We start from the raw sequence: 22,522 nt of genomic DNA, 5'->3' as shown, positions 1-22,522 counted from the left end.
GCAGCAACCACAGACCATGTTCCAAATACATATTGCTTCACACACACTAGCAAAGGAGAAAAGAGGGATTGACAGAATTGATGGCTTTGATTTATTTTGTTGCATTAGAAGATTAAGTGGCACAATAATAAAGCCCATATTCTTAAAACTAAGGGACTTTAAATTCAGGGAGTTTAATTGAAATATTTGATTTCTTTTTTACTGATAATTTTTGCAATCCCCAAACCTAGTATGGCCTCCATGTTGGAAAAGGCAGTCCAGTGTGCATTTTGCATAATGTATGATGCAATCCTTGAACAGCAGTTTGAGGGTGCTTATTGTTGGGCGATATGTGTGCGAGTTGTTCATTTGGAATCCCAGATCCTGGATCTAGAGGAGCAACTGGCAACACTGAGACGCATTGACAACTTGGAGAGGAGTCTCCTGCTCACTGAGCAAGTAATCTCTGGGGTAGAGGTGGACAAGGATAGTTGGACGGAGGTGCAGGACAGTCAGGCAGCTAGCTGGGTTACAGTTAGAAAACGGGGTAGAGGGAAAAATGTCAGGGAGGATAGTCCTGATTTGGCAGACCCAAACAAATTTGCCCGGTTGGCAGATGAGGGGGATGCCATTTCAGAGCTAGCAGTACTGCAGCAGGACTCTGACTGCCAGGGGGTGTATGCTCTAGAAAGGAGGGAGGAGTGCAGGGCAGGCCAGACAGGTACTGGTAGTGAGGGACTCTATTATTAGGGGGACAGACAGGACGATCTGTCACAAAGATCGGGATCGCCGAACAGTGTGTTTTCTTCCTGGCGCTCTAGTTCAGCACATTGCGGATCGGGTTGACAGGTTGCTGGGTGGGACTGGAGAAGACCCAGCGGTCATGGTACATATTGGCACCAATGACAAAGTAAGAGGTAGGTGGAGTGTCCTTAAAAATGATTTCAGGGACCTAGGCCGCAAGCTTAAGGCAAGGACATCCAAGGTAACGAGCCACACCAGAGAGGCAGCGGGAGATTAGGGAGGTAGACAAGTGGCTCAGAAGCTGGTGTAGGAAGGAGGGGTTTGGGTTCATGGAGAACTGGGCCGACTTCGCTGACGGATACCGGCTCTACTGTAGGGACGGGCTGGACCTCAATGGGGAGGGTGCAGCTATGCTTGGAGAGAAGATGGCTAGAAGGGTGGAGGAGTGTTTAAACTAGGGACTGGGGGGAGGGAACCTACAACGTAGAGGGAGAAGATAGTGTAGATAGAGAGGGGGGACTTATTAATGTACCAGGGGGTGAAGTGGAGGGAGGTGCTAGAATAGTTAATAGGGATAGGCTTTACGAGAAGAAAAAACAAACACCTTTGAATTGCATGTTGACTAATGCCAGAAGTCTGTCCAATAAAATGTGAAATGTGAAATCGAGTCTGAAGGCCACACTGCGGGAGGATATATGGGAAGGAAACGATAATGTGGAGATAATGTGGGCCTCAAAAACAATGAACTTTAGGAAGGCAAAGTTTTATCAACTCAGAGAAGCCCTTACCAATATTAATTGGGATAATGTCCTCAAAAACAAGAATACTGCCACTAAATGGGAGACTTTTAGAAATATCTTAAATTCTCACTGTAAGATGTATATACCTTATGGGAATAAAAGGGTCAGAAATATAAGAAAACCAATACGGATGAATAAAAATGTTAATGGAGCAATAAATGACAAAAACAAAGCATTCAAACTACTAAAACAGGACGGCTGTGAAGAAACATTAAAAATATAGAGAGAAAAATTTTAAATATGTAAAAAAAAAAAAAAAAAGATAAAACACGCAAAAATAAAGACAGAAAGACTCATAGCCAAAGAGAGTATAACTAACTACAAAATGTTTTTTGACTATATAAATAGCAAAAAGGTCAAAAATGAAAGTGTTGGCCCTTCAAAAAATGATTAGGAAGAAATTATTAACGGGGATCAGCAAAAAGCAAATATATTAAACAAATTCTTCTCCACTGTATTCACAGAGGAAATGAAATGTCAGGTGAAATGCAGCCAGATAAAGTAAACTCCTCAGTACAGGTCACTTGTCTAACCTAACCCAGGAGGAAGTACAGTGCCGCCTACAAAAAAATCAAAATAGACAAATTGCCAGGTCCAGATGGCATTCACCCCATATTCTAAGGGAATTAAGTAATATAATAGACAGACCCTATTTTTAACCCCTACCGGTACGCCCCCGTTCCTGAGTCCTTAAGGACTGAGGGCGTACCTGTACGCCCTGATCCCCCTAACTGGGTTTAAATCGTTCTGACGAGCTAAGAACGGGTTATACCTGTGGGTCAGGGTTGCTATGGGCAGCCAGGACCCACGGCTAATGCCGTGCACCGCCAATCAGGCCGATGCCCAGCATTAACCCTTTAGACACCACAATCAACTTTCTAAACTAAAAGTGAAACCATCCTGGCAGCTCAGCGGAGCTGATCGGACTATCATGACAGAATCGCGATGTCCCGATGAGCTTACTGAACGATGGGAGGGTCCTCACCTGCCTCCTCATCGTCCGATCGGCAATCTACTTCTCCATGCCTAGTAAGGTACTGGTGGATAGGTACCGGTGGATAGTGCGGGAGACGCTGAACATTTTGAGTCCTACCTTGCCCGGATGCGCTGCGCCGTTCGCCCGTTATAGCAGTTTTTCCGTATATTTAAATTAGCTGCTAACTGGCATGGGCAGGGTTACTGCCTTCATCTGGCACTGTGATGTAACTGCCGCCCAGCTAATGAATATTCATATAATGTCTTACACTCTCCTTTTCATCCCAGCCGATACTGCGCATGTGCGGGATTTACTCCAGCGCTGCTCCGGACTAATGAAGCGTTGAAGACCGCTTCCGGGTATAGTAGGAAATCCTGCACATGCGCAGTATCGGCCAGGATGAGAAGGAAAGTGTAAGACATTATATGAATATTCATTAGCCGGGCGGTGCTGCGGGCCGGGCGGCGGTTACGTCACAGTGCCAGATGAAGGCAGTAACCCCGCCCGTGCCAGTTAGCAGCTAATTTATATATACAGAAAAACTGCTATAACGGGCGAACGGCGCAGCGCATCCAGTTAAGGTAGGACTCAAAATGTTCAGTGTCTCCCGCACTATCCATCGGTACATGTGGATAGTGTGGGAGAAAACATATGACAGTTTTCCTTTAAGGTGACAATGGGCTGAGCCCTTAAGGGGTTAATATTCAGGGACTCTATAGTGACAGTTCCCCAGGACTGGCGCATGGCAAATGTGGTGCCAATATTTAAAAAGGGGTCAAAAGGTGACCCCTGGAATTATAGGCCTGTTAGTTTAACCTCTGTTGTATGGAAATTGTTTGAGGATTTTCTAAAAGATGCTATTTTGGAGTATCTTGATAAAAATAAATGTATGACTCCATATCAGCATTAACTAAAATAACAGTGGAACTCCACGGTGTGGACAGGATACAAGGGCACTTGACAACCAGGTAGCAGGATAAAATGTTTAATCACCCATAATGCGTTCCACAGCACAGCTGCTTCATGCCTGATGAAGCAGCTGTGCTGTGAAACACGTTGCATTATGGGTGATTAAACATTTTATCCTGCTACCTGGTTGTCGAGCGCCCTTGTATCCTGTCCACACCTTGGAGTTCCACTGTTATTTTAGTTATTTCTGACGAGACGAGGAGTGGCTGCTGACACCTTACTCGTTTATTTTCCATGCCTTGTTCCATTGTTGCACTTGGTGGAGTGTAACTTACTGTGGTAAGAGCAATATCCACCTTTACTCATTTCTCTGTGCAAGAAACAGTATCACACTATGGAGCGCTGTCTGCCTTTTGTTTTATTCCATATCAGCATGGCTTTATGAGGGATCGGTCCTGTCAAACTAACCTAATCAGCTTTTATGAGGAGGTGAGCTCCAGACTGGACCAGGGGCAATCCCTGGATGTCTTATATCTGGATTTTTCCAAAGCATTTGATAGGTTTGGAGGTTTGGGATGGGAAGTGGCAGATGAGGTTCAACACTGATAAATGTAAGGTAATGCATATGTGGAAGAAAAATCCAGGCTGGGATTAGGTATTAAATGGGAGAACACTTGGGAAGACTGACGTGGAAAAGGACTTAAGAGTCTTAGTTAACAGTAAATTTAACTGTAGTGACCAGTGTCGGGCAGCTGCTGCCAAGGCAAATAAAATCATGGGGTGCATCAATGGGGGCATCAATGTCCACGACAAGGAAATAATTATACCGCTGTACAAATCACTAGTCAGACCACACATAGAATACTGTGTACAGTACTGGGCACCAGTGTATAAGAAAGATATAGTGGAGCTGGAGAGGGTTCAAAGACGGGCAACCAGGGTAATACGGGGAATGGGAGGACTACAGTACCCAGAAAGATTATCAGTAATAGGGCTGTTTAGAAAAAAAGAAGGATTAGGGGAGACCTAATAACTATGTATAAATATATCAGGGGACAGTACAGAGATCTCCCCCATGATCTATTTTTACTCAGGACTGTATCTATAACAAGGGGGCACCCTCTACATCTAGAGGAAAGAAGGTTACTACACCAGCACAGACAGGGGTTCTTTACTGTAAGAGCAGCGAGACTGTGGAATTCTCTGCCAGAGAAGGTGGTTATGGTTAACTCAGTAAATTAATTTAAAAGGTGTCTGAATGCATATTTGGAGAATAACAACATTACAGGTTATGGATATTAGATTTATAGGGACAGAAGGTTGATTCAGGGATCTATTCTGACTGCCATATTTGGAGTCGGGAAGGAATTTTTACCTCGAATATTAGTTTTGTTTTTTTTTGCCATTCTTCTGGATCAACTCAACAGGGACTCATTAGGGATATAGGTTGAAAATAGACCAGAGTCCATCAAGTTCAATCTTATGAACTATGTTACTATAGCTGCTGATGCAATTTTTTCTAAAAAAAAAATTCAAGTGAATTTTTTTTTTAAGAAATCCGTTAAGTTCAGTGCTTGTGCTGTGTCCTGTAATATGATCACTTTTATAATACTAGAAATATATCTGAATTACTTTGAATCAGATTAATGAAGATTAAAGACATCTTCTAGATTTAATGGGTAATAACATCTAAGAAAACAAACTCCTTGATATTGTGATAATGGTGATTCACTAATCTGGTAGAAATCTATCACATACCAAGAAAATCCAAGATAAGTTTCTAAATATACAGCGACAGAGAATGAGCAAGTTGTCTCCTACACGATTTATTTTATTTTCGTAAATGGCTAAGCTATGTTTTATCTTGGTCATCACTACAATTTTTCGTTACTTAAGGAGAGGTAAGTGAAGTACAGCACCAGTATCAGGGTCCGGAGAAGAAATCTTAATAGTTTGTGTTTTCCTTCCTTTTTTATTTTTTATTTTTATTTCTTTATGGATTTTAGGACTAAAAACATTTTTTTTTTTTTTTTTTTTATAACTCGATAACATCTTTAAAAAACTTAATTCAAAAGAAAAACTTAGGAACTTTTTTCCAGGTGTTTTCTGAGGTTCTCTGAAAAGTTTTCCTATAAAAACCACAGAGCACGTTAAACATTTAGGGTTTATTTTAAAGTGTATGGTTGGCCAAAATTCTTTGCATCCTATGTTCAGGACATTGTTTACTAGACCAGATGTTCACCATGAATACATTTGACACTTTTCTCAAGACAGCCTATGTCCATGAATGACTCCTTTCTGTGAGGGGAAAAAAAAAAGCACACACTTACCCCAATCTACTCAGCAGTTCTATTTGAGGGACAGCTGGGCCATACATTTCTATGTGAAGAGGTTGATATTGATATAAGGATTCTTCCAGTTTGGGAACGGACGCAGAGGAAACATGCTGACCCTAAAAAAATTAAATAAAGACATTTTTGAAAAAGCGGAATCATAAATAAAAGTAGGAACAATACAAAAAAAAAAAAATAATTTTGGGGTGGAATTACCAGGCAATGGATCTGCAGTTGCAGATTTTATAAAGCAGTCAAAAGTACATAAGAATTGCCTTGTAAAATTTTCAGCATATCCTGTGTGTGTGAATGCAAGTGTATATTTATATGTGCTAGTGCTGTACAGTGACCAAAAACCACATGGGATATTGGTCATAAACAATAATTTTCAAATACTATCAAGAACAAAATGCCCTTTAACATGAGAATTCCAGCAAAAAACTGCCGTAAACCGAGTGACAAGAGCATAAAGCAAGTAAACCTTATAATAGATAAAAGCTGTGTGATAGCTCTCTGCATTGTCCTGAAGAGATCCAATCCTGTTGGCACTAAATATACAGCTACTGCACTTAGAGCCCTATGGGCTATGTTCATACTGCCATAATGCTTCTTTGTATAGGTCATATTATCATAACATTATGCAACCTCAGCCTTAGATGAACAGCGCACCCCTAAACTCTGCAAATGTCAAAAGATTTGTAGCACTGAAGCACATACTTAATTTTGTCTAATACTGTATGAGTGTAAAGAAATGATCTGTGCCCGAGTGGTAATGATAGCCATTAATGATTTCCTGAAAGCATTCGCTTGTAGAGTAATAGTGTACAGAAAAAACTATTTGATATAATGCTACAGGAAATGAGCAATAAAAAATAAAAAAAACCTTAAACATTTGAATGCATAGTATTATGCAGCATAAAAACTAGTAATGGAAGGTGGCATACTCTTCGTGGGCACCAACCTCCAAAAATACCCACGGGCTATCACTCCATGTATTTTCTATGGGATAGTCTGAGACAGCTGAATGCTGTACTTTGCAGTCTTCGGCGGCCCCACAGACAATGCATGCAAAGGGGGGTTGACACAGGAAGATTCTGGCACCCTTATAGAAATTGCAGGGGGCCCCAGAGGTCAGACCCAGATGATCAGGCATTTATCACCTATCCTGTCAATAGGGAATGAGTTGTTCAACGTTGGAGTACCTCCATAGACAACAGAAGAACATCAGCCAAAGCTGCCCCACAACAGCAATTGTCGAGGTAAAGATAGTGGAGGTGGCTGGATTTCAGCCGCTGTCAGAGACCTCTCCCTAATGAAATAAACATGCACAATCAGCTAATCTTAGCATGCATGTATATAGGGGGACTGTTAGAGAGAAAAAAAGGCAACAGAAAAAGTGTTAAGCCAACAGCAATTTAATGTATACGGGCATATTAAAGTTCCTCTTACTGTCAAAAGGTCTGGCCATTAAATGGCATAAGCTGTAAGAAGAGATGAGCTCTAAGAGAAGCATAGAGGAATCATATCCTGAGGATTTCTTGACACACAGAAAACGCCCATTTAGTCAATCACTGGCTAAGGCGGGTTACTACCACGTCCCCAGGAATCGGTGTGCAGCAGGGACCTAGGTAACGTTGAGGGATGAAGCCAGCGAGTATTCCACTTGGGTATAAAGAGGACATATAGCCAACTCCCTAACATGTTGTATGAATTTTCATTAAATAGCATAAGGCATCCTGATGACACTTTTTAATTTTTTATTTTATTTTATAGTTTCTTGATACATCCTCCTGTTCCCGGTATAGGAGAGTTTATAGTTTTATGACAATTGAGGAAATCAGATGGGCATGAATTTCATTTTAATAATGGGAGTAACTATAGCAAGGTAGCGACAAGGTAAGGGTGGGATTATACAGTGTATTACACTCCCCACAATGTACAACATTCACACCCCGACTGTATAATCCCGCCCATCACCTGATATTGACTCTCACTATTAAAAATGAAGTTCATGCTGATCTGACCGATTCCCTGAACTGTCAGACAAATTATAAACTCTCATAATCTCAGGAACTGAAGGGCTTTTCAATATAAAAAAAGGGGGGGGGGGTTGATCACAGGGGGTCACCCTGTGCATACATGTCTAAACTATTAAAATATAACATTAAGTTAAACCACACGGAATAAAAGATTACCAAATTGTGCATTTTTTCATATACCGAAAACATTAAAATTTATAAAAAGCGATGAAAAAGGCCCATCAAAAGCAAAAATGGTATCAATAAAAAATAAAGATCACGGCGCAAAAATGAACCCTCATACATCTCCATATACAGAAAAATAAGAGCGTTATAGGGGTCAGAAGAGGAAAATTTTAAGCATACTAATTTTCGTACAAAAAAGTTATAACTCTTAAAAGGAATAAAATAAAACAAAACCTATCAACTGGTTATTTTAATCATATGGACCAACAAAATAAAGATAACGTGTCATTTATACTGAAAAGTGCACAGCGTAGAAACAAGAAGCCCAACAGTTGCAAAATGGGTTTTTGTTTTAGCTTTTTTTTTTATCAATTTTGCTCCACAAATATTTATTTTGTAATTATTGAGTGGTAAAGTAAGTGATGTCATTACAAATCTAAATTGATGCTGCAAAAAACAAGCCCTCATATAGGGCTGTAGGTAGAAAAGTGAAAGTGTTATGGCTATTCGCTGGGGAGGAGGAAAAAACAAGTGAAAAAATGTAAAATCCCTGCGTCTTTAAGGGGCTAAAGGGTACCCCTTTAATGACCATAAAATCTCAGTTTGTGGGTTGGCACTCTAACACATTTAAAAAAAAAAAAATTTTTTTTTTTTTTTTTGCATAACTACTTTAGAGACAGGATGGAGGACCGGAGGGGCCCAGTTGTGCTGTTTCAGATATTAGGATATCTTAAACATCAGGAGGTATGACAAAAGTCAGGTCCCTACTATATTCACAGCTGGACGGCTGCTCTGCTTTAAAGGAGTATTCCAGGATTTTTTTTTTTTTTTTTGACTATGCTACAGGGGCTGTAAAATTAGTGTAGTTCATAATATAGAGTCTGTACCTGTTTGTGACGGTTTTCTCACAATAATTCTGTGATTTTCACTCCAATATTTATTTTTAACAGCATACAAAATGACTGTTGTCTCAGAATTTTCCCAGGTTGCAATGCGGTCGAGACCTGACATCACTAATCAGCTGATGACAGGGAGCCTGTCTGCTTCAATGGATGGAGCGATCACTTGGTGGAAGAGTGATCAATCTGCAACTAATGCAACAGCTGTAGGCACCCCGATTTAAAACCACAGGTCTTTTGAAAGAATGCAGCTCATTTATGTTTCAATGGATGGGGCGGTTGATGTGTGGGAGGGAGGAAAATGGAATTATGGGATTTGTAGGCAAAAATGAAAACTCAAACAGGAAATACCAGTTCACAAAAAGCTAGCCACAGTATTATGGTAATCTCACAACAAGCAGATCCTTCCTAAGCATGTCCATTACTGTCTGCCAGGTAAGTACTAAAATCACCTTAAGGTGGATAACCCCTTTAATGACTGGTATATCTGACTAGTTACACTGACTATGATGTATTTCAGTACTGGCAGATTTGTCATTCATGACCAAGACAGCTATGAAAAAAAAGGATTTCAAAATCATTTATCACCCGACTTTAACCTCTTGGTTGTATGGAGCTGTAATATTGCACCCATTGAAGTCTACAGGCCTTATTCTACATGCTTATGTAAGGGGCAAATAACTCTGTAATACAGCACCTAATAATTAGTGCTAGGAGGGAATGTCAACTCTTTTACACAGGCTTGCATAGATAGAGTCCCTGGGGGAGATTTATCAAAACCTGCGCAGTTGCCCATGGCAACCAATCAGATCTTTCTTTCATTTTTAACAAGACCTCTGCAAAATGAAAGAAGCAATCTGATTGGTTGCTATGGGCAACTGGGTAACTTTTCCTTTGCACAGGTTTTGATAAATTTCCCCCCATGTGTATGAACAGCCTCCATGCATACAGATCTGCAATGGGCCTTGAGAGGGTTTATTTCATTGTTTTTTTTTTTGTTGTTTTTTTTTAACAAAATTGCATACAGACTGGAACTGTCCTAATATACAAAAAATAACTAGTTACCCATAAATCTGCCACCACACAGGCCTGTTCTGATGACCTCATATATAACTATTACCATTCAAGTGTTATGCACATTGGGGGAGATTTATCATTATTTGTCTATTGTAGACACAGTTCTACCCTTTACACTCTTGTCTATTGTACACTCTTGCTCAGAATTTACTAAGGCTGTGCACTCCTTTGATAAATCTTGTGCAAATATAGAAACACCACCCCTCGCTCTACCATACACTCCTTCTCTACCTCACAGGAAAAGTGGACGTAGGGATTTTGTTCTATTGCTTTGAGGCCAGGATTCCATTGAGGTTTTTTTTTCCATCATAAAAAATGCCAGAAAAACTGTCCCAGCTTTCAGTTTTTCTTGCATTTTTTTCTTGCATTTTTGCTGGTGTGTGGAAACAAAAAAAGTACTAAACATTTTGTTGTTTTTTTTCTTCGAAATTTAGATACGTGAATGCGGAGGACTATGTCAGATTTTGTGGATTGCGACGATGAACAGAGTTTTTTTTATGTCAATAAAAGGGTTAACGAGGGCTGTGGGGGGAGTGTTTTTTTAAAGAAATTTTTTTTTCAATGTGTTGTGTTTTTTTATAATTGAATTTTCAGGCTTAGTAGTGGAAGGTGTCTTGTAGACGGAATCCATTACTAAGCCGGGCTTAACATTAGCCCCCAAATCAGCTAGCGCTAACCCTCAATTATATTTGCGCAAGAAAATGCAGTTTGCGCTTTTTTTGCGCAAGAAAAACGCAATTAGTAAATTTGATTATACAGTACAAAGTGCTCTATGGTAAACTTATCCGTAGACAAGGGGATGAAAAATTTTTCATAATTTGCGCAAAAAAAACACAAAAAATATAGACACAAAACAGCTCTATATACAATGATAAATTCCCCCCATTGAGTCTATTGAGGCCAGTGACTGGCTGACATGAGCAAAGTGATGTCCTCACAGCAGGCCACTAGAGCAGCAGTAGATTTAAAGGTGAATAAACTCATTCTTGTACTTTAGCTCAACTCCAGTCTATGTTATTTGCAAAAAAAAATAAAAAATCCAGAAAACCCAATATAAAGCTATAAACAAGTTTGCACATTTTTTTTTCTATTGTCGACTTGTTTCTTCAATACAAGATGAAGGAATCCTTTTGACAGCATCAGCAGCATTCAAGTATGCTTTTATAGTGGTCTGTATTTGAAAAAAGTGTCAAGTGACAAAAATTTTAAAAAATTATAATTTAGCTAATGTAACAACAACTTTCTAAAGTGACTTATTCTCACTATTTAAAATAAGGAATGAATTAATATAATTTATGGGTAGAGATAGATAGATAGATAGATAGATATGAATAGGCATATCTGTTTCAATATCACAGGACACAATCTTAACCCTTTAAGGATTCTTCAAACATTGACTTACCAAGGTTCAGGTTCTAAAACCCCCTTTGGATATGGAAAACTATCAGATTACTGAACAACCAATAATGAGGAAAAAACATGCAGTGACAAGACGTGTTAGACAAACAATATAGGGGGATACATGACATGATTGATGGCCTAATTGGCTTTGGCAAAGGCAGGGGTCATTCTTTTGACTTGCAGCCCTGTAGGGGGCACTCAATCACCAGTCTACCATAATGACATCACAAGTTCTCATGTCAAGTTTAGTGACTGTGAAAATTAGAAACATAGGAAACCAGTTAAGACCCTGATATAACAAAAACACAAATATCCAGGCCCTAGGAAGGACGAACAAAACTAACACACTGTGCCATAAGGTAAATGGGAATGTCATTAGCGCGGCTCCATTTTCAACACTGTGAAACATTATATACTTCTTGAATATTTTCTTCTCCAAATGCTGCAACCAAAACTCTGAAATGCTACATTTACCACAGTTCACAATACAGTTATAGACTTTATCTCTATAGCTATCATCTCTTTATTGAGCACTAATATGTTAAATACAACAGTAAATCAACCTGGTTTTGTACTGCACTTTTATATATATATATTTTTTTTTTTTTTTAAAGGAATTTACAAGTTTAAAATTCTATCTCCTAGTATTGATAAAAGGATACGGAGGACTGCTTGCTTACATACACCCATCCAAATGGACAGGCTATGTATTCATACATGTATAGATTCACACAATGCACTCTTTTTTTTTTACAAAAAAAAATAAAAAATTTGGGAAAATTAAAGAGTAAGGATGAAGTTGTGGAGAAGCATACTACGTAACTTTATGCCAAAAGCACAATGGTTTTCTCCACCATGAACATGCTGATTCAGATATGGTGACAAAAGAATAAGCCACTTGCATGCCTCTTACATGGGTACTGTAACTTAAAAAAAAAAAAAAACACATGTCAAAAGTTTTGATTGGTCTGGGTCTCAGTGCTGAAACCCCCGCTGTTCGATACAGATCATAGATAGAGCCAGAAGAAGCGAGTGGTTAAAGGGGTACTCCGGTGGAAAACATTTTTTTATTTTTTAACTGGTGCCAGAAACTTCCAGTACTTAACAGCTGTTGTATGCTCCACAGAAAATTGTATTTCTTTCTGGAATTCTTTGCAGTCTGACCACAGTGCTCTCTGCTGACACCTCTGTCCATGTCAGGAAGTTTCCAGAGTAAGCAAATCCCCATAGGAAACCTCTCCTGCTCCAGACAGTTCCTGATACAGACAGAGGAGTCAGCAGAGAGCACTGTGGTCAGACTTACAAGAACTCCAGAAAGAAATACAACTTCCTCTGGAGCATACATCAGTACTGGAAGGATTAAAGGGGTATTCCAGTCAAAAACTATATATATATCGACTGGCTCCAGAAAGTTAAACAGATTTGTAAATTACTTCTATTAAAAAATCTTAATCCTTCCAATAGTTATTAGCTTCTGAAGTTAAGTTGCTGTTTTCTGTCTAACTGCTTTCTGATGACTCCCGTCCCGGGAGCTGTCCAGCTCCTATGGGGATATTCTCCCATCATGCACAGCTCCCGAGACGTGACATCATCATTGAGCAGTTAGACAGAAAACTTCAGAAGCTAATAACTATTGGAAGGATTAAGATTTTTTAATAAAAGTAATTTACAAATCTGTTTAACTTTCCGGAGCCAGTTGACCTATAAAAAAAAAGTTTTTGCCTGGAATACCACTTTAAGATGTTTAAATAGAAGTAATTTACAAATCTGTTTAAATTTGTGGCACCAGTTGATTTAAAAAATTTTTTATAGAGTACCCTTTTATAGACTTTACTCCCCTGCTCAAAGCTGCTTCCATCTTACTGCAAGGGACTGTAAGAGAAGCACCAGGACCCTGATAGATCAAAACAACGTTTAAAGTGACAGGGAAACTTGGCAGAGCAGCTGGAAATTTAAGTGCCAGCAAAGTAAAGAGGATGAAGTGATTCACACGCTGCATAAAATAATCTGCAGGGAAAACTTCAGTGGAAAATCCACACAAACCCCAGCATTTGGGCCAGATATTATCTTGTGGATTTCCACAGCATATCCGCAAAACGTGAACATACCCTAACTCAGGAATAAGCTGACTATACACATTAAAGTAGACATGTCAGCAGGAAAACAGAAGTGTAAACAAGGCTATATATTAATCATCAGGATTTTGGGCATACCTTTTTTTCCTCTATAGTCCTTTCCAGTGCAGATATACAGGCCTTTTTGTTACTATCTATATATATATAAAACTCAACGTGTGTGTGTGTGTGTGTATGTATATATGTGTGTATGTGTATATGTATGTATGTATATATGTGTGTGTGTGTGTGTATGTGTGTGTGTGTGTATGTATATATGTGTGTATATGTATGTATTTATATGTGTGTGTGTGTGTGTGTGTATATATGTATATGTATGTATGTATATATGTGTGTGTGTGTGTATGTATATATGTGTGTATGTGTATATGTATGTATGTATATATGTGTGTGTGTGTGTATGTGTGTGTGTGTATGTATATATGTGTGTATATGTATGTATTTATATGTGTGTGTGTGTGTGTGTGTGTGTGTGTGTATATATGTATATATGTGTATATGTATGTATGTATATATGTGTGTGTGTGTGTGTGTATGTATATATGTGTGTATATGTATGTATGTATATATGTGTGTGTGTGTGTGTGTATGTATGTATATATGTGTGTATGTGTATATGTATGTATATATATATATGTATGTGTGTGTGTGTATGTGTATATGTATGTGTGTATGTTCCACAAAAACTTTCAAACGGCTAAAGATATTAACATGAAACTTGGCACACATGTTACTTATATGTCAACAACAAACATAGGATAGGTGATTTAACCCTTACTCACCCCCATTTGCCAGGGGCGGGGTTTATGTTTAAAAAGTCCCATGCAAGTCAATGGGAAATATATGTTACTGCATAACTTCCAAACAGCTGGAGATATTTCGATAATACTTGGTCACATGTTACTAATATGTCCACTTAAAATATAGGATAGTTAATTTAACCCTTAACTACCCCCATTTGTGAGGGTCAGGGTTTTTGCAAATCAATGGGAAATGTATGTTCCCATATAATTTCTGTACGGCTGGAGCCATTTCAATACCTGGTACACATATTACGGGTCGAGATATGAGGACGGGGTGGGAGGACGAGATATGAGGTCGGGTAGGAGGTCGGGATAGGAGGTCGGGATAGGAGGACGGGATAGGAGGTCGGGAAAGGAGGTCAAGATAGGAGGACGGGAAAGGAGGTCGAGATAGGAGGACGGGATAGGAGGACGGGATAGGAGGACGGGATAGGAGGACGGGATAGGAGGACGGGATAGGAGGACGGGATAGGAGGACGGGATAGGAGGACGGGATAGGAGGACGGGATAGGAGGACGGGATAGGAGGACGGGATAGGAGGACGGGATAAGAGGACGGGATAGGAGGACGGGATAGGAGGACGGGATAGGAGGACGGGATAGGAGGACGGGATAGGAGGACGGGATAGGAGGTCGGGATAGGAGGTCGGGATAGGAGGTCGGGATAGGAGGTCGGGATAGGAGGTCGGGATAGGAGGTCGGGATAGGAGGTCGGGATAGGAGGTCGGGATAGGAGGTCGGGATAGGAGGTCGGGATAGGAGGTCGGGATAGGAGGTCGGGATAGGAGGTCGGGATATGACAACAATATATGAGGACAGGATATGAAGTCAAAAGCTTCTTCCTTTGTTGATTTTCCTCCCCAACAAATATTGGGAAGGAAAAACCGGGCACTCAAGCTAGTGTATAAATAAGGCTCAAGTGCCCAGAGGGCGTTCCCCAGCACAGCAAAAGCTAAGGGCTAGCCAGGCTATATCCTCTTATTCACCTCCAGCATGTCTACGAACAATCAAATGGAATTTGCATAGAGTGTCCAGACTTAAACCAATGGCACAATCATTTTGTTCTTAGGAAAGAAAGGTCACCAGAGGAGCCTTCAGTAGTTTATGTATTTCCACATCCAACTGATTCAGTACATAGACCACTCAGGTTCTGTAAACAATCAATTGGCATGTAAAGAGAATTCCAGACAACAAAGAGTTAACCCGTATCAAACTGAGTAGGCATGCTTATCCAGTGTCTATGGCCACATGTCCACCTTAACAGTTTACCATTCCATGAGGTTAGGTTGCAAGCAGAGACATAACTTGTAGCTTCTTGGCCCCCAAAGCAAAATCTGTAACAGGGCGCATGCCTTCCATGTGATACTTTTAATACTGGTATCTTCTTATTGGTAGAGATGCATTGGGCCCCCCCCCCCCCCTCAGGCATCAGGGTCCTGGTGCCTCCACCCCATATAGTTTCCCCCTGGTTGCATTACCTCAATAAAAGGCCCAAAGTAGTGATTGGGGTAAGAAATCTACATTGTGCACCCAGAAAGGGTCATGTTAAAGTAAACTAATACTAGAAGGTGATAGCTGTAGCATTAAAGGGGTACTCCGCCCCTAGACATCTTATCCCCTATCCAAAGGATAGGGGATAAGATGTCTCAACGCGGGGGTAATGCCTGGGGACCCCCTGCGATCTTCCTGCTGCACATGGCATTTGTTTAAAGCGTCATGTGGAGCACTGATGGCCTGTGACCTCATGGCCGCACCCCGCTCGTGATGTCACAGCCACACACCCTCAATGCAAGTTTATGTGAGGGGGCGTGATGGGCATCACGCTCTCTCCTATAGACTTGCATTGAGGGGGCATGGCTGTGATGTCACGAGCGGGCATGACTGTGACATCCTGAGCCTCTGCCCCACATCGCCAGTCATCTTGCACGGAGCCAAGTTTTCTCCGTGCACCAGATATCTTGGGAGCACAGCAGAGATCGAGGGAGTCCCCAGCGGCAGGGCTCTTGCAATCAGACATCTTATCCCCTATCCTTTGGATATGGGATAAGATGTCTAGGGGTAGAGTACCCCTTTAAGAATAAAGGGGCACAGCTAAAAACATGGAAAATGGCAATTATTAAAACAAAGGGTGTGCATTGCATAGGTTCTTGTCACATATTTTGGTGACTAATATGCACTAAAATACATCTTGAAAACCTTAGTGTGAACGTAGCTTAAGAAACTTAGGGTCCGATATCCTACCGACAGCAGCAAAGCATCCAAACAATTGTCACAGGGCTCTGGGTGGCAAGGTTTCAAGGAGTCTTGTAAAATGCTCTTGACTTTTCGGCTCAATTTCTCACATAGCAAATTTCCTTCTGTTATTCTCACTAAGAAAAAGAATACTATCCATTTTTCCATATACAATGCACAGACACCTCCAAATAAAACTCCTCAGAGAGTGCTAAGGAATCTGTGGTTGGAATATGGCACACCAGCCATAGAGCAGCTTTCACAGACCGTCCGTAACTGAGAAACACACTGTACGCTCTTGGAACATTTCCTTCTAGAGGGGAGCACCGCAAATTTTAATACAAAAAAAAAGTCTACAGTGGTTTTTAAATGCTTGAAATAGAATAATAAGATCTCTAAATCTTCAGGAAGACAAAGCACCCAGATGATAAATTATACAATAGGTCTTTTTTTTTTCCATAACAAAATGATGACTATAACCTGAACAAGGGACGGGAGAACACATTCACCCCTGTGCTGGGATTCATTAACATTTTCTAAAGATCTGGAGGGAGGTGAATTTTCCAAATACAGTCTGTAATCAACCTTCTAAATCAGGGTTTTTCAACCAGGGTGACTCCAGCTGTTGCAAAACTGCAACTCCCAGAATGCCCATATTTTTAAAACTGGCCCAGGAAAAGTGTTCTTATTCCTGATTAAAAGGAGAAAACCAACTCCAAAAAAGGATTTGCCAAAGACAGAATTTTTTTGTATACATGGCTGAGGTTACTTTATATATATATATATATATATATATATATATATATATATATACTCACCTACACCGGCCACCCCCAGGTCACATGTCTGGTCTATCACTATTATATCCTGTTTTAAAGACAAAGAAAAAAAAAATGACCCGCCAAGCCAATCGCTAACTGTACAGAGGCTATAGGGAATTGGGGGAGGTGATAATTTTTACAACAACCTCAGCCATATGTCCCTTTTTATGTTCACATTCTCAGAGGATTAACTTCTTAACATATATTTATTTCTGTGTTTTTAACATATACACAGCTCCACATCTCCCAGACAGTAACAGTTTTAAAAGCGCACCAGTCATTTAAAAAACAAATATATATATATATATATATATATATATATAAATAAAATAAAATAAATAATGTCAACATTTTTGATCGGTCAGGGTCTCTGTGCAGAGACCCCCACCCATCAGGAAAATGAGCAAGGAAAAAAACACACATTAGCATACTTCGCTCCTTATGGCCCCATTATAAGTACTTCATTGTATTCCGGGTAGTGTGCTATCATGCAGTTTTCCCTGATCATTGGGGGTTCAAACACTGAGACCCCCAACTGATCAAAAACTTCTGACTTCATGATCTATCAAGTGTTTTTTTTTTTTATAACAAGGACACTTTAAAAAATGACAGTGGATATCTGCAGCCACCACTAGAGGGAACCGATATGTTTATAGCTGGGGCTCAGGCAGAGCCTGAGTAATTTATTAGGAGTAATTTGCTTTTTGATTCAGATTTTAATATATATAAATTAATTTCGTCCCACCACACTTCCTGCCCAAGGCCACAGCTAACTGCCTGGGATGTAGCACTGCCTGGCAGGCCAAATTCTGAACTTGACATTAACAGTATAAGCAAGTGGGGGAGTTCTGTGCAGTACTACAAGGCAAGGGACATGGACAGGCCAGCCTCTATGTTTGTCTTTATATTATTTTGTTTTGTCACTATTCTGATAATCAGCATCGGTGTCAGGGGTCAAACCCCCCACCAATCTTATATTGACGGCCTATCGTTGGGATTATATCCCCAGGGTCTACAATGCTGCAGTGAAGACCCTGGGGATGTAGTATCCTGCCTGGTGTTCTTCAGGGATTTAAAGAGAGCAGATGTACTGACCAGTGGTCTCAAGGTCTTTACAGCAACACATAGGCTACAATGCCCTAAATGGTGATCTCTGGGTCCTTACAGCTGCACAGAAAACATAATGTCCTGAGTACTGGTGATACAACAGCACTAGTTAAAACACTGAATCCTCTGCACTGCTATAAAGATCAAGATATCAATAGTCAAAGCATTACATTGTAGGTGCTGCTATGAAGACCCTGACAATCCCGCGATTGGCCATCTCAGGATCATCACAGTGGTACAGAGGAAGTAACCTTATGAATGATACGTCACAGCAGCAGTCAACACATAACATCTTCGTTGTGCTCGATTTTGTAACAGGAAGTGGCCTGAACTATATGGCTGACTGTAAGGTATTATTACATCATCACTCATCAGTTCCCTCCTGGCTGCTGAGACCTCCCCACCCTATCCAACTCCTCCCACTTTGTCCAGCTCTGTGTACTTTCACGCACAAATTTCTACCGAATAGATCATTTCTGCTGAACCTAAGAGTTCAGGAGATCAGTGATATAGTAGGTGAGGAGTCCATATAATGGTCAGTTCTAAATCCCCCTGATTTACTATACCTGTCTTTTCTGTGTGGAAAAGGTCTTCTGTATCTTATGAGATGCAGCCCAGTGCTGCCCTCTATCTTGTCAGGAATAAACTTATTACAAGGAAATAGGCTGAAGCTACATTTAATATGATACTATATAAAGTGAGGGGACAGAAGTTCTAAGCCACTGATCTATCACTTTATGCAGTTAGTAGACTCTGTTCCTTCTGTCTTGAATTCATTTACAAATCTGTTTATCTGGCACCAGCTGATTTAAATTAAAAAAAATGTTTTACAGCGGAGTACCTCTTTAAAGCATACCTGTCATTTTAATTAATATTTTGTTTCTCCATTATTTTCTAAAACCTGCATGACTTCATTCAATGCACCCATCAGAGTGGTAACAAGGTGATTTTTTAGTCATCCACTGCTGTTTTTGAGAGCAGGAGAGCCCCCTCCATGGTGCACAGCTATTTCTCATTCACTCCATTTAAGATGTGGGACCAGACATGAGCAGTTTGCCTGTAGTACACATACTTGCCCAGCCCTCACTTCCTGTAAGCCATCTTGCTTTTTCGGATTACTAACAATAGGCATTGCAAAGCAGATTGTAGGGAAGAGAGACACCAAGTCATCAAGACTTAAAAGCTATTTTTCTGGAGTAATGAGTTTAAAATTTGAGTAATTTTTTGGTAAATGTTATTTACAAACATCTTAGGATTCACACAGCCTACTAAATGTAGGAAAGCGGTTTAAAACAACCGTAACCATTTAAAGGAGAACTATCGTGCAGGAACACCTATCCCCTAACCAAATGATAGGGGATAAGTGTCTGATCGCGGGGGGCCCGCACCCCCCATGATCTCCTGCACGGGACTCCAGCTGTCATTGTGTCGACCCTCAAATGAAGCGGTGGCCAACACACCCCTCCATGTATCTCTATGGGAGAGATGGAGATACAGCTATCTCTGGCTGTCCCATAGAGGTAAATGGAGGTGGCGTGCTGGCCGCCACTTCCTGGGGTCCTGTGCAGGAGATCTAATCCTTATCCCCTATCCTTTGGATAGGGGATACATTTTTTTGGCACAATATTAATAATAGCACAATATAAGCAAAAAATAAAATTGCAGAGCAAATCTTATTCTATTATGGGTAGCAAACTGGCTGAGTAGGACATTTTAGGTCTTCAGAAGACTACAAAAAAAAAAAAAAAAAGCCAGAACCTATGAAATGATCTTAGGTTGATAAAAGGTCAGGAGACAATGTGTACAATAGATATTTGCATACAGCAAGAGACAGGGCGAAGCATGATAGAAACTAGAAGAGGTACAAGCAGAGGGAATATTTTGTTAGTCAAATCTACACAAAAAATATCCCAGGGCAGATTGTGCTGTTTAAAATTCACATAGGAAAATGTAGCAGGTCCATCCTAGGAAACAACAGTATTGGCATCCTTCTGCTGAAGGTAACTGCTTAGCTCAGCACTGAGGAGAGCTGCATTGATTTTCTATTGGTCTGGCTTTTAAGAGACACAAGTTAAAGCCAATAAAGTGGAGCACAAGCTATTCCTGAATGTAATGAACCTTATCAAGAGGAAGAAAGCCCTGTGCACCGAGAGCTTGGCTGTAATTACATTTCCCACTTTCACTGCGGCTAAAAAAAAAAAAAAAAATAACTATCAGCACTTTGAAAAGTACGTATCCATCCATTGTGCTGGATGTGAGAATTCTATAATCCTTCAACACAAGCCACCATTACAAGGAAAGTCCATTATAATCTGACACTTTGTAAACAATCATTTGAGCTTTCTCCATTGTATGCTTTACTATATGTAATAGGGCTGCACGATTAAATCGCAAAAGGAATCGATTCACGGTATTAGCCATGTGCGATATTGCGTGCAGCAAAAACGTGATTATCACTTGAAACCCGGCCCGAGACCTGACACCTGTGTGTGCATTGTGTAATACGGTGCTAGGGCACAGGGTAACAAACAAAACTATTGCTCAACTAGCCCGTTCCCTGTTTGTCTGCCTCAGATCCCCTTCTCCTCTGAGTGGTCCCGATGACTTCTCTAGGATTCCTTTTCCAAGACAAGCAGCTGGTTGCAGGATGTTCTCTTTAAGCCAATCATTGGCCGCAGCTTGGTACATAGGACATGCAAGGGGGGGGGGGGGGGGTGATACATGTAAATGAATTGAAGGGGAATGGACATGAAATGGGGCCACTGGTCATGAAATGGAGGGGACGCATCATGAAATGGAGGGGACGCATCATGAAATGGAGGGGACGCATCATGAAATGGAGGGGACGCATCATGAAATGGATAGGATGCGCCCTGAAACGGATGGGAGGCATCCTGATATGCAAAGGACATGTCCTGAAATGCGGGTGAAGTGCCATGAAATGCTGGTTTTCACCATTTGTTTATTATATCGCATATCAAAATGACAATATTTACCTCCATATCCGCCATATGACATTTTCTTTGAATCGTTCCACCCTAATATGTAGTATTATTACAACATTAAATAGCCTTGTCTACTTTAAGGTGTACTTAACAACTACAATACATAGTACAGGTGACCATACACTTCTGCTGCGACAGAATGATGGCTTGAACGTCAGCTATTGCTCCCGACTTTTGCATAGGAATGCGCACTCTGTTCAGCTGAGCATGCAAATGTTCTCACAACAGCTGTCTCTACTTATACACATTTACACTCTGCACAGTTGAGAGTGCATATGTTCTTAATGAAGAGTGGGAAGAATCTGCTGTCAAACTCCTGTGGTGACTGCATATCTCCCAAGAACAAAATACAACATCGGATACAACATGTCCGATCCATCTCTCTTCCGAAATCCACCATCAATAGAGACAGGGGTCTGCCATACACGTCAGCTGGTTTACCAAAATCAGTGGGTATGACTGACATCGATCAGTACTCTAAGATGAGAAACTATTTATCACTCAGGCTACGTTCACACAGTGTATTTGCAGAGCATTTTTTGTGTTCTACAGGCAGCTCCGTTTTTTTTTCCAGCATTTTTTTATGCAAACCAAGTCTTTGCTTGCAATTATTATTACTTTTACATGTTTACATAACAAAAAAATACGCAAATAAAATGGCCGTATAACATCCAAAATAACTGACTAAATAAAACAACCTTTTTGTTACAGACGTAAATAAAAACATGTGAAATATGTAATGTTTTCTGTCAAACTATTCTGAAAAAATATCTACTGTGAATTAGGTATAATTTGAGGTGTATAGCCACATAGTTGTGTAGCAAGTAGATGCAATACATTTTCTAACCAATGGAACACATTTTTTCATGCCAGAAACAATTATAGAGATACAAATTACACTGATAAAAATAAGATTTGCCATCTCAAATTTATCCTCAACCAAAAAATTGTATCACAGTAGCCCAAATGACAGTGTTCATCTCTACCACATTATGTTATACAGTGGTCATAGTGGTTGTTATCCTAAAATACTGCTAAAGGAAAAGGGGAGGGGGGTATACATAATGTCTATACCTCTTTACTTAGCTGATCATGAAA

General features: G+C 40.2%; 1 protein-coding gene across 2 annotated transcripts in view; it reads right to left on the bottom strand.

Annotated features, from left to right (window-relative positions):
- MNAT1 (MNAT1 component of CDK activating kinase) overlaps positions 1-22,522 on the bottom strand; it is a 163,574-nt gene that overhangs the window by 59,029 nt on the left and 82,023 nt on the right. For both annotated transcript variants that reach the window (XM_056545189.1, XM_056545190.1), the window contains exon 7: positions 5,739-5,860. In XM_056545189.1, coding sequence (XP_056401164.1) covers positions 5,739-5,860 — 122 coding nt within the window. The remainder of the gene's footprint in view (positions 1-5,738; positions 5,861-22,522) is intronic.

Source organism: Hyla sarda, chromosome 11 (genome assembly GCF_029499605.1).
Source record: "Hyla sarda isolate aHylSar1 chromosome 11, aHylSar1.hap1, whole genome shotgun sequence".
Taxonomy (NCBI): Eukaryota; Metazoa; Chordata; class Amphibia; order Anura; family Hylidae; genus Hyla; species Hyla sarda.
Note: the sequence above shows the minus strand (reverse complement) of the source record. Positions and strands in the feature narration are given on the sequence as shown.